Consider the following 12,713-nt stretch of genomic DNA (forward strand, 5'->3'; position numbering starts at 1 on the left):
GGTGGGATCCACAGGAGGACCCACCATCCAAAACCCCCAGAGAAGATCACAAACAGAGCACAGTGGGTTTTTTTGGGGCTGATGTTGGCTTGGTTGTTGCCTTCAGCTCAGTGCATCGTCTTTGCGTGCCTGTAGTGAGAGGCATCTGTGTTGGAAAGACCTCAGACACTCATTGTCCTAATGTCTGTTGGAAATAGTTTGCTTCTGGCCTGCAACCCTGTGGGTTTTTCCACTCCTAAGGCAATACCAGAGTGCTCTGTCATGGGGTGGAACAGCCTCTCCTTCTGGTGCCTGGAGACGCAGTGCTGAGCCCTATCTCACAGGCCTCCTGAGACAGCCTCTGGCCACCATGGGAGCAGCATGGGTTTAAGGGATTTGGTGAGTGAGTGGGTACCCCCCAGCTATGCATCCTCCTGTCATACCATTCCCCATCCCTGGGCAGGAAAGCCTTGTGATTTCAAGCTGTTTTTTCCCCTTCTCCCATTGTTCCCTCAGGCTACGCAGGAAATAGAAGAGCAGCTATTTCCTTGCTTCTTTTGTTCAGCTGATCCCACAGCCCTTCCTCCCCAGCGGAAAACTTCCCGCAGTCCAGAAAGCCCCTATAAACCCAACACCCCAAGGTTCACTGGCCACACTTCACCTTTTCTGTTTCGCAGTTAATCATTCTCCACTGCACGCTCCACCGAAGGCAACTTTGCCGAGGTCAGCTTTGGACTTACAGACTATTTGCTGACCCGAGGCGGTGGTGCTGGGAGGAGTGACGGGTCTGGGGAGGTAGGGAAGACCTCCTGCTCCTGCCTTGCTTTTCTTTCTCACTCCATCCCTGGAGACCAGAAGGCCACACTATGATCCAGCAACAGCTGAGACAGCTCCTGCCAGAGAGGGACGTGGATCCTTCTGCTGCCCTCGCCCTGCTCAGTGGCTCGGCGGCAGCCGTGGTGGTCTGGAAATGGCTGGGCAATAGGCAGATCCAGAAGAAAATGGAAGAGGCTCGGAGGACCCGGGATGAGGGTGTGAAGAAAATGGCAAAGGTTGTCCAGCAGTTCAGGGAGCAGGTAAAACACATCCTTCTGGGGGGGGGTCTGTGTCCCAGCAGGGTGTCTGCTGATGTTCTTCAGCTCCTCCTTCCAGCTCATGCCTCCATAGCTTTTAAAATAAGGAGTCCAGGGGAGATGTACCAGCAGCCGTCAACAAGAGGAAAGGCTGCCTTGGGAGGAAGGGAGCTCACTGCCCTCCTCAAGCTGGATGAGATGCGGTGGGAGTCTACAACCAGGGAGATGTGAATTACTCACTGGGAAGAGATTTTGGACAACACTGGTGATGAAGCACTGGACCTTCATTGATCCAAAACCCAATCCTTTCAGGATCTAGAAATGCCTCTTGCTTCTATGGATAGAAGCAAGAAAGCTTTTCCTCTTCCTAAATCTAAGTTTGCACAGCTGTCCACACCCCTATATCTTTGTCTGTAAAACCTGGCTTCTGGATGGCTCTTGGAGAATCTTCAAAAGAGCTTTCACTAAGGTCCCCAGCAATTGAGACCTCCCGGCCCAGCACACTGCCCAGAAGATGCTTGGCCTAACTTAGCACTAATGAAGCACAGGGAGTTCAGTGTCTCCTGGGAGCAACTAGGACATGACATAGGGATGAACGAGGCAGGCAGCCAACCAGCGCGGATGTGGCCCTGAAGTCCTGCTGCAACACTGATTTCTAACCACCTTTCATTCCTGCTCCATTCACTTCTGAGTAGGTACTGGTTAAACCAGCTCATGTTTACCCAGGTAATGTACCTGAAGATAAAGCATACCAGCTACAAGTGATACATACCTTCACAACCTTTTTTCTTAAATATATATCTATAAGTATGATATAAATTGCTCAGACCCCTTCATAAATTCCCCAATTAAGAGCAAAGAGGAGATATATATCTATAAATACGATATAAAACCTTAAAAAAAGCTGGTGGCGCTGAGAACTTCCAGTCGTCTTCACCTGAATAGACGTTGCCCACTTGTGAGTCCCTACTGACTTCTTTGCAATTTTCTATGCTTGAGCTGTTAGATGTTTGTCCTCAGACTGGGCTGACCCATACTGTCTGTACCCATTTGGAGGGCTGAAGGGCCAGTTTGAGGGTTGTGTACCCAGGCTGGTGTTTGTTCAGCTGAGATTACCTCTTGGTCAGTGGGTAAGTCCCACAGTGCCAGGAGGAAGGCTCTGATGTGAACCATTGCCTTGTCCCTTGCTGCAGTGGAGTCATGAAGCTCTTCTACGTCTTCAGAGACAGATGGGCTCCTGTGCTCACCATGTCCATGCCATCCAAACTCAGGATGAAACACTCAGCAGCTCAAGGTCTAACCACCACATGCAGGTCCACCTTTCCAGCAAGCTCTGTTGATAACGTTGGTAAAACTTAAGAGATTTATCCTCTCTGAGACAAAGAGTAACTGGAGTTTCCCCTTCATCTACCCCTTGCAGGTCCCCAGTGTCCAGACGGATGCCATCCTGTCCCTGCCCCTGCTGGAACTCACTCGGAGACTGCGGGAAGGGTCTTTGTCCCCCAAGACTGTCCTCTACACGTACTTAGAGAAGGTGAGTGCCTATCCACAGTGTGGTGGGCAAATCGCTTATGTTCTCCATGCCATGGTGTGTGGGCCAGTGGCTGAGAAGACTTGTTGAAGCTGGTGATTATGACAAGTCTTTAATATAGCAGATATCAGGAGAAAGATGTGAAAAGGCAGGGATCTTGCTGTCTCTGTGGTGGATTGACCCTGGCTGGACTCCAACCAAGCAGGACAGAGAAGGAAAAATATAACAGAAGGCTCATGGGTCAAGCTAAGGGCAGGGAGAAATCATTCACCAATTACTGCCACAGGCAAAACAGACTTAACTTGGGGAAATTAGTTTAATTTATTACCAATCAAATCAGAGTAGGGTAATGAGAAATAAAAACAAATCTTAAAACACTTTCTCCCCACTCCTCCCTTCTTCCCGGGCTTAATTCCTGATTTCTCTACCTCCTCCCCACCAGTGGCACAGGGGGACAGGGAATGGGGGTTGTGGTCAGCTCCTCACACGTCTTAAATGATCCTTCCTCCTCAGGGCGAGGACTCCTCACACTTCCCCTGCTCCAGCATGTGGTCCCTTCCGTGGGAGACAGTCCTCCACAAAATTCTCCAACATGAGTCCTTCCCATGGGCTGCAGTTCTTCACTAATTGCTCCAGCATGGGTCCCTCCATGGGGTGCAGTCCCTCAGGAACAGACTGCTCCAGCGTGGGTTCCCCACACGTCCACAAGGAACCTGCTCCAGCGCAGGCTTCCCACAGGGTCGCAGCCTCCTTCGAGCATCCACCTGCTCCAGAGTGGGGTCCTCCATGGGTTGCAGGTGGATATCTGCTCCACCATGGACCTCCATGGGCTGCAGGTGGACAACCTCCCTCACTACGGTCTTTACCACGGGCTGCACAGGAATATCTGCTCTGGCACTTGGAGCGCCTCCTTCCCTTCTTCTTCACCGACCGTGGTGTCTGCAGAGTTGTTTCTCTCACATATTTTCACTCCTTTCTCCAGCTGCAGTTGTTGTTGTGCAGCAACTTTTCCCCCCTCTTAAATATGTTATCACAGAGGTGCTACCACTGTTGCTGATGGGCTCAGCCTTGGCCAGCTGTGGGTCCCTCTTGGAGTGGGGCTGGCATTGGCTCTGTTGGACATGGGGGAAGCTTCTAACAGCTTCTCTCAGAAGCCAACCCTGTAGCGCCCAAGTTAGCAAAATCTTGCCATGAAAACCCAATACATTTCCTGGGTCGGACCCATCACTGGACAATCCTTTGAGATGGTTTGAGCTGGGATGTTCCGGGGAGGGCGTTACCATGCATGCCAAGCCACTGGCCCTTGGTTTGAAGATCCAGGTAGTTACTGAATGCAGCTGGGAAACGAAGCTGTTCTTAACTAACACCTATTCCTCCATGTGCCCGACAAAGGCCCTGGAAGTGACCCGTCAGACAAACTGCTTACGACATTTTATCCCAGAGTGTGAGGAGCAGCTCCAGGAAATACAACGGCAGGAGGAGAAAGGTCTGCTCTATGGCATTCCTGTCAGCATCAAGGATCACATCGGCCACAAGGTGCTTCCCTTTGTGCCTGTGAAGTGTCCCATCATGAGCTGGGCTGGGTGGTGAAGTGGTGGGACACAGAGAATGGGGAAGGGGCCTGATCCCTACCTGCTTACACCACGGGAAGCCTGGCTGGGTCCCCACATCTCATTGCAGCTGCAACCCTGGCGGTTAGAATCCTCCATCAGCAAAAATCCAACAGGTGAATAGTTATAGGCCCAAATGATTTCTTCTCTGATAGGTGAGACAGCATAGGCTGGGCTACATGGTTGTTTGGGTGATAACTCCCATTTCTACTCAGAGGTTTGCAGTATCAGAGATAAGAACATGGCTCAGCTTCTAGAAAGTCATTAGTAGCTGGAACCGTTAACCTCTAATCCCTGTTGTGCTGTAGCCTGGCCACTGAGCCCCTTAACAAATAGCCTGTGCATGAGACGGACAAGGGAACCCCTCACAGACAAGCCCTGATGAGGATTGACCACGCACTCCCGAGATGAATTTATTAGGCAGTCTCCTCCACGTTGACTTACCAAGACAGTTCAGAGGGCCCTAAGCCCAAAGCAAGCCCCAAACACCAAGGCTAACTGATAAAGGATCATACCTGTTTGCTGGGGATGTATATTCCCTCCCTGAACGTCCATGGTGGCTTCACTTGAACAGCAGGACACTGGGCTTGATCCTGAGCTAGTGCACCTATGGAGTTGCATCTGGGTCAGGGGAGTGAAACAGCATGGAAAAGAGCAAGGTCAGCTTCAGGAGAAGCCTTTAACCCTGGAAGTGCTTGGCAGCCCTCTTCCAAGGATGGAAGGAGAGGCAGTCCTTGGCCCTTCATGCAAGGGCTTGCAAGGGAGTGGGTTAGTACCCCACCACCACCACCACCAAAGGGAACACCAGATCATCCTCACAAAAACTGCAGGGGAACCGCACTGACCTTGTCCATTGTCACCTCTCCTCTCTGCAGGGGCATCTGTCGACCTGTGGGCTTGTGCAGTGCCTGGGCACTGTGGTGCAGGAGGACAGCGTCCTAGTCAAAGTTTTGAAGAGACAGGGGGCCATTCCATTTGCAATGACCAACGTGCCACAATCCCTCTTCAGGTAACATACATCATTAGAAATCTTTCCTCTGGTTGTGCTCCTGAAGCTAAAAACCAGCCTGTAGGTCCCGGGACAGGATCATTCCTGTCTCTTGAGATGTTTCCTGGTTGAGTCCCTCTTCCACCAGCTGCCAACAATCTCATTTCAACTGAAAATAGCTTTCAGATAAGAGTAAGAGGAAAAAAAAAACATGATGACATAAGAGAAATCAAGTGTACTTTTGCATGGGAGGGAGAGCGGAGGCTCATGGGAATGAGCCGTGTCCCAAGGGATTTATGGGATGGAAGGATGGGGTTGGCTATGTCTTGCTGCAAGGGAGAGCCAAAAAACTCAAGGCATTAGGCCATTCCTGACAGCCCACTTGCTGGTTTTCTTCTCCCCAGCTACGACTGCGGCAATCCCACCTTCGGCCAGACCTTGCACCCTTTCAACCCCCAGAAGAGCCCCGGGGGCTCCTCGGGAGGGGAGGGAGCTCTGATCGCAGGGGGAGGCTCCATCCTGGGCATCGGCTCAGACATCGGCGGCAGCATCCGGCTGCCGTCCAGCTTCTGCGGGCTGTGCGGGCTCAAACCCACCGCCGAAAGGCTCAGGTAGGTGCCGGGGTCTGCCCTTCCCACCCGGCAAGGATCCTGCTAATTGACAAACTCAGCAGAAGGGGCGAGGTATTCAGGGGCAGGGGCAAGGGGGGAAAACAGAGGACAGTTTCTTAAAGGCTGGCTTACTTTGCTCAAAACTTCTCCCAAGAGGCGGCACTGTCAGGTTTTGTGGGGAAATGGCCACGTTTTCATTGTAGATCTGGCCTGGAGTTAAAAGGACACAGGGGATAAAGTGGTTAAGTAATGCCAAAGTGGAACGTTCTCGGTTAAACCAAAACTAAGATTTGTTGGGTTTAGTTTTTTTTTCACTTTGACCAAAATTTACTGTTTCATGTGACTCAAATCAAATACTTTTAATAATTTCCTTCTGGTTTGGGTCTTGCACGTAAGACCCCACTGTGCTATTCAAACGTATTGGGAATATCTCACCATTACTGAAATGACAATATACTGCTTTTTCTTTTCCCGCAGCCTGTCCGGAGTGAGTGGCCCAGTCAGTGGGATCCTGGCAGGTACATTAATTTTTTAATTGCTTTTCTCTATATGCTGTGAAGAGTCCTATGTCCTCCTCTAGGCCTGAGGAAAGCCTGAGACAACCAAAATCTCTCTGGAATCCATCTGAAACATCCCACCTCATTGCCTGATCATCCCTTGCAGCCAAAGTGGCCGTGCGGAGGGGTGGACCAGTGTTTGGCGCGCCCGTTTGCCTAACATGGATGTTTGCTCTCGTCCCGCTCCAGTTCCTTGTGCGGTGGGGCCGATGGCGAGGGACGTGGACAGCCTGGCCCTCTGCATGAAGGCGCTGCTCTGCCAGGAGATGTTCCGGCTGGACCCCGCCGTGCCCCCCATCCCCTTCAATGAGGAGGTGAGTCCTTAAGTCAGCAAGCCATGGTTCGTTTGAGGGTGCTGCACGCTCAACGTATGCATTCTTTAAGGGCCCAGTTATCTTTACAGTACCGGTTTCCAGTAACTTGTTAGCTCTCTTTGAGGGCACAATTCATAATTATTAGGAAAAAAAAAATAGGTTAATAAGTAGTTATCCTTTCTGCCTTCTCTGTTGGTGTGTAGCTTATCAGGTTGAGAGGCCCCAGAAAAGAGTGGGGAGGAAGGCAACACCAGGAGCAAAATGCTGGAAATTTTTAGGGGAAGACGAGACAAAGTCAGGAGCTCCCGCAGCAAATCTCTTGGCCGAGGACATTTCCTTTCCCTCGGCAGCAGATGAACTTCAGGGGGTTCTTCCGCCTCCATCCTTTGTAGCAATGGTTGAATCCACTGGTCTTGAGTGGCTGTGCTCAATCTGAAGGGAGGGATGAAGGGGAGGCTGGAGAGAAAGGTAAGGGTGGACATTGGGAAAGGGTAACCTATGGAAATTATAAGCAGCAAACCAGAAAATTAGTTACTCCCTAACTTCTGGAGCTTTCGCCCCCTTCTGCAGTGGGCTTCAGCACGGCGGCAGTCCTACCCCCAGCAGGGTTGGAAATGCTTGACCTAATGGTGTCTCTTTGCCCCAGGTGTACTCCAGCTCCGCTCCTCTGCGGGTTGGGTACTACGACACCGACGGATACTTCCCCCTGCCCCCTTGCATGCGGCGAGCGGTGCAGGAAACCCGGGAGGCTCTGCAGGCAGCCGGCCACCAGGTGAGCACAACCACCCCACGCTCTTCCTCCCGGGGCGTCCCCAGCTTTGCTCCTCGCTGCTGAAACCACCCTCCACAAACCAGACGTAGGCCCCAAGCCCAGCTGTGGGATAAGTGACCCACCAGAGGTATGAGATTAAGTTACTACAGCCACGTGACGCAACGCGGACACATGCCTACCCAGGGTAGCAGTGTCTCTCGTGAGGCAATTAGCAACTAGCACTAGCAATTAGCAAACTTGTATCTGCAAGGAGCCAGGGGTGTAACGAATCCATCTCTGCTCTCCTGGTGGCTGTGGTCCACACCAGACAGCAGCATCCATAAAGTTCTGCATTTGACCCTGGAAGCTTGCCCCAGCATTTTCTAGGTGTGTCCACCCCCAGCAGGGCTCTGGGAGGTGCTTTCCTCCTTCCTCTCCAATGCCAATAGAGACCTCTTGTCCTTCCTGGATCACTGAAGGAAGTGGACCATAGGGCACGGGATGGGAAATACCTTTCCCTCCATCTAGACCTACCTGTGGAAACATGCAAGTGATTCCATGTCTGCGAGATGTTGATTCTGCTGGGAGAGGTGGGAAATCGGTGCAGGTTCTGGCGCAGTGACTGCCTGGAGCAGGATGGAGGAGGAAACAGCTCTGAAGAGATCTCAGAGCTGAGCCAAACAGCCGTTAGGGAGGAATAATCCCACGGGGAGATGCTTGGGCTGGTAAAGGGTTGAACCGGGGCCTGGGTTGGCGTGTGGAGCCCAGGGAGGTGCTGCTCTGCCTTTGAAGTATATCCACAGCTGGAAATTATTCACAACCCCCAGCAGCCACATAATCTTGTGTTTTGGTGCAGCTGGTGCCCTTTTCTCCACCTCGGATCCACTATGTCATGACTGAACTGTTTTTGAAGACGTTTTTTGCCGATGGAGGCCGTGCTTGGTTGGACGTGTTGTAAGTAGGCAGCAGCACTGTGAAACCCCTCCATCCCCACGCCCCTGAGCACAATGCACGGGCAAAACGAGCCCATCCCTCCCACCCCAAACGGGACATATTCAGGTTTCTGAGAAAGGGCAGACAGCTTCTCTGGCATGACCCCCTCCTCTTGCTGTCTCTCAGCACAGGAGGTATTGTAGATCCAAGCTTAAAATCACAGGTGAATGGCTGCAAGATCCCGAGGCTGGGGAAGAAGCTGCTGGCTCTGATTCTGAAACCTCTGGTGAGTCTCCGGCCTCAGGCCCAAAGCGGAGTGGTGTCCGCAAGGCAAAGCTTGAGAGCGCGATGATACTGAGAAACACCTTTAACTGGAAACACTGGGATTTCAGGTCAAGGCACACGCTATCACTTTGGAAGGTCTTTCCTAGACCCCTGCTGGGATTTATCCAGTGCAAAGGGAAATGAGAGAAGGACCAGCCAAGAGCTGTAAAAGATTAATGCAGAGCCCGCAGCAAGTGGTTCCTCAAATGCTAGACCAAGACGTGCCCAGATTCATGCATTGGGATCACCGCAGCAGAGGGACTGGAGGTTGAAGGTCTGTCCCCATGTTGGAGGCCTCCCAAAGATCACCCCTTCATGGAGACTCCTGGTGATTAATAAGGGCTGGCCCCTTTCATCAGCTGAGCATCCTTTCATAGGGCTTCTCTCCTCCATCCTCCATTCTCTCTGCCTCTCTGTCCAGTTGGGTTGTTCCCAGCTGACAGGATCAAAAAGCTAGCAGCGAGCGGGAGGCAATCAAAGTGCTTGCAGAGGTGTTGTTTCTGTGAAGTACTGAGCTAAAAAAAAATATGTTTGATTTATCAAAAATAATGAAAGGTGACTTGGTTAAGGTCAGCGCATTCCTCTGCGAGCAGGAAATACGGGGCTGTAAGAAACAAATTGGGAACCAACAAACAACCAGAAGCTGGAAGCAAAGTAAATTTGGAACCACGAGGAGCATTTTTAATCACCGTCGCTCACCCTCAGTGCAGCATATCCCCAGGGACGGAGGCATGATTGGAGCGGGGGTTTCTCGGGACGGCACAAGTTACTGCGTCCCCGTGTCATGTCCCTCACAGGAACCTCTTGCCTTTCCAGTTTCCCCGCCTGGCTGACTACCTGAGCGCCTTGGCTGGAATGAGGTATGGTGGCATTGTCCCCAGGGATGTCTATGAAAATGAACGGTACCTTCTCTAAGCGTCCATGGTGGGGTAGGGGGGTGGACTGGATTCACGACAGGCTCTGCCCTGCTCTCTGCAGGGGCTGTCCCTTCATCCTGGACACGGCTTCAGTCTTTAGGAACACATCTCCCCAGTGCTGCAGTGCCCCTAGTGTTATCCTGAAAGGACTGAGGGACTCGGATGGATAAGGTCGTACAGGAAACCTGTGGCAGCGATGAGTACTAAACCCAGGCTCACAAAAGAAAACAACCTCTCTACCGCTTCCAGACGTTTGTTGCTTAACTGCTTGGCCAAATGCCAAAGGAAACTTTAGAGCAATTGGGAAAGATGTATCATTTTAAATAACTGCTAAAATCACCGGGGCTTATCAACCTGGAGAATTATTTAAGCAATTCCTCCTCCTCCTCTTAAAGCTTAAAAATGTTGCTACGATTTCCACGTGCAGGTCAGTGAAGGAGATGTGGAATCATCACCATGAAATACAGGTACGGTTTGAGGACTCTTCTCTCCGGCATCATGTTAGGAGTTGAGGCCTCATGACAAGTGCCAGGTTGGAGGGTCATCAGTCAGACTGTGCGGGGGGGGGCTGGGGAGGAGAGAACATGGAGGAAAAGGCACAAAAGAGAGCGAGGAATGGGGCAGATGGGTCAACCCAGACAGGACTTTATGGGTTGCCCACAGTGCTCATACCCAAAGCCTACACTTGACAGTCCCAGCACAACAAAGCCTGTCCTGGGAGTGGGCACAGCTAAAGAGGGACCTTTCCAATTCCTGGCCACAGTCTGGCCCCATGCTGTGGAGGCAGACACTTACACCCTCCCCTGCTTCTTCCCTCGAGCATGGCGGCTGCTGCTGCTGCCCCCTTGGCCGTGCCAGAGCCTGGCGCATACCCTGGAGAAGTGAAGATGCTCCAGGCAAGGACATGGCCTCCATGTCATCTCCCCTCTCCTCCCCAAGGCATACCGCACCGAGTTCATCGCCCGGTGGAGGGAACTCCAGCTGGACGTTGTGCTGTGCCCTGTCCTGGGGCCTGCCTTCACCACAGGATACCCCGGGAAACTCCTCAGTAAGTGAGTTTGGGACCTTCCCGGGAGGGCAGAGGACCACAGTGGTTGAGACTGGACAGAAACACCTGCTACCGTGGAGCTTCACCACCCACCTAAGCATTTTATGGGCATTAAGCAGGAAAAATAACCACCATAAAGCTATCTGAGCAGACGGGGACAGACATATAGATGAAGCGATCTGATGGCAGTTGCTTCTTGCAGTAGAACTTGGTGCAGCACATGACCAGCCCTGTGCAATCTCAGGGGCTTCGGTGGGCAGGCAAAGCGTAAGTTTGAAGGAGGGGGCGACCACCCGCATTCTCTCTTCTGCTTCTCTCAGCTGCCATCTCCTCCACGATGCTGTACAATGTCTTGAACTTCCCTGCTGGGGTTGTACCCGTCAGCACGGTGACAGAAGCTGATGAGGAAGAGCTAAAGCTTTACCGAGGATGCTGCGGTGACCCCTGGGACCGGACGCTGAAACAGGTATGTGACCTGGAAAGTGTTGGAAGCGGAGACCGCTGATGGATGTCCAAGTAACAGTCTCGCTGAAATCAGGGGCTCCTAAATGTCTCCATCAATATGGGCATAGAGGAAAAAAAACAAACAAACAGAAAAATTCACCTCTTTTTTTATAAACCCCTTGCAAATCCCATTTCTCCTAAGCCCCAAAACCAGAAGTCAGTGTGGGGGTAGCATCCCCAGGCTGGATTATAGGCTGACACCAGAAAGGAGCCGTGCAGCAAGGCTTCTTCGCGTAGGTCCTTGTGCCAGCGGCGGCCCACAGCACCGCACGCTCCTCCGGCTCCCTGACGCCTTCGCCAGGCCCAGGCTGCCAGCGGAGCACGGAGCAGGAGTGAGGACGCTGAGGGAAAAGGGATTTGGCTGCAAGACAGCTTAAAGCAGAGATGGACAGGGAGTGTGTGTGGGGGGGCTGCCCAAGATTTAGCAACCATTTCTTCAAGGAAGCCCTCAAGAGCCTCCCCTTTGCCCCAGCGCGCTAACGCTGCTGGAATGGCAGGGCTCAGCCGCCCACCTCCCCAACCCGCCGGGAAGAAACGCTTGCCTAAACCAAGTGGCCAAAAGCCACTGGAGGTCCGCCCCAACCCCCCCCCCGCCCCACCACCTCGGTAACCCCTCACCGCTTGTGCCCCCGCTGCAGGCCGTGGCGGGAGCCGCGGGGCTGCCCGTGGCCGTGCAGTGCGTGGCCTTGCCGTGGCGGGACGAGCTGTGTCTGCGGTTCATGAAGGAGGTGGAGACCCTCAGCCGGGAGAAGAGAGCGGCGTAGCCCCCAGTGCCCGCGCCTGCCAGGCCGGGGGCGGACGGGACGGCGCTGCACGGGCTGCTCTTTTGCCATCGGAAGCGCAAAGATTACAGCGAGGAGGGCGGGAGGAAGGAAAAGCCATTTCCTGACCCTCCTCCTTGCCAATAAGCGCGGATCCCGTAAGGAACCAAGATGCCACGCAGAGGGCAGGACTGGCTCAAACTGGGTTCAAATGACGATAAATCCATGAGCTGCACCTTCCTGGAGGGATGGACATGGATGGGGGTTCACCCTCGTCTTCATCTGTGCTGCTTCTCCCGAGAGAAAAGGATGAAAAACGCTCAATAGTATTTTCTTGCCGGCACTGGAGTAACTTCATGTGGATGTAACCATGGGCTGCCCCGTACGGAACACAGCCATGTCTACCCTCCCCCTCACTGTATTTTGCTCACAAAAATAAAAACGTAGCTATTAAGCACCTCTTAGCATAAACTCCAGTAATCCTTCACTGATGGGTATGATTATACGAACACACGGTTATTACTCAAAGATCATACAAACACCTTCCCACCGGACAGTAACAGCATCCGGCACCCTCACACCTTCCCCCTCAACCACAGCTTTCCTGTCCGTGAGGGATGGCCACAGCCACCGGCCGTTCCACAGCACCAAGCTCTTTCCACCACCAGATCTCAAGCATCCCAAGCAGGTTTCCAACCTCACGGCAGGGAGCATTCCTAGGAACCTCGTATTTCAGGACCTCGGGCTGCTCTTTCTGAAGGTAGGAGATAAGCAGAGACAGATGCGACTCTATTATGCAGATGGCGAGATCC

The 12,713-nt window shown here is 52.6% G+C and overlaps 1 protein-coding gene across 2 annotated transcripts; it reads left to right on the top strand.

The window, feature by feature from the left end:
- Positions 1–737: 737 nt before the first annotated feature.
- LOC134519501 (vitamin D3 hydroxylase-associated protein-like) lies at positions 738–12,387 on the top strand. Of its 2 annotated transcripts, none has more exons than XM_063343795.1 (15): positions 738–1,055; positions 2,473–2,586; positions 3,976–4,119; positions 5,069–5,202; positions 5,586–5,792; positions 6,270–6,310; positions 6,539–6,663; positions 7,310–7,435; positions 8,271–8,368; positions 8,534–8,633; positions 9,488–9,531; positions 10,016–10,055; positions 10,528–10,636; positions 10,957–11,102; positions 11,779–12,386. In XM_063343795.1, exons 1-15 carry the CDS (start codon positions 846–848, stop codon positions 11,902–11,904), a joined length of 1,764 nt encoding a protein of 587 aa, XP_063199865.1. In that variant the 5' UTR covers positions 738–845; the 3' UTR covers positions 11,905–12,386. The 2 variants fall into 2 exon arrangements, with proteins under 2 accessions (XP_063199865.1, XP_063199866.1); XM_063343796.1 differs by lacking the exon at positions 738–1,055 and adding an exon at positions 2,169–2,365 and having other exon boundaries at positions 11,779–12,387.
- The last annotated feature ends 326 nt before the right edge of the window (positions 12,388–12,713 follow it).

Source organism: Chroicocephalus ridibundus, chromosome 8 (genome assembly GCF_963924245.1).
Source record: "Chroicocephalus ridibundus chromosome 8, bChrRid1.1, whole genome shotgun sequence".
NCBI lineage: Eukaryota > Metazoa > Chordata > Aves > Charadriiformes > Laridae > Chroicocephalus > Chroicocephalus ridibundus.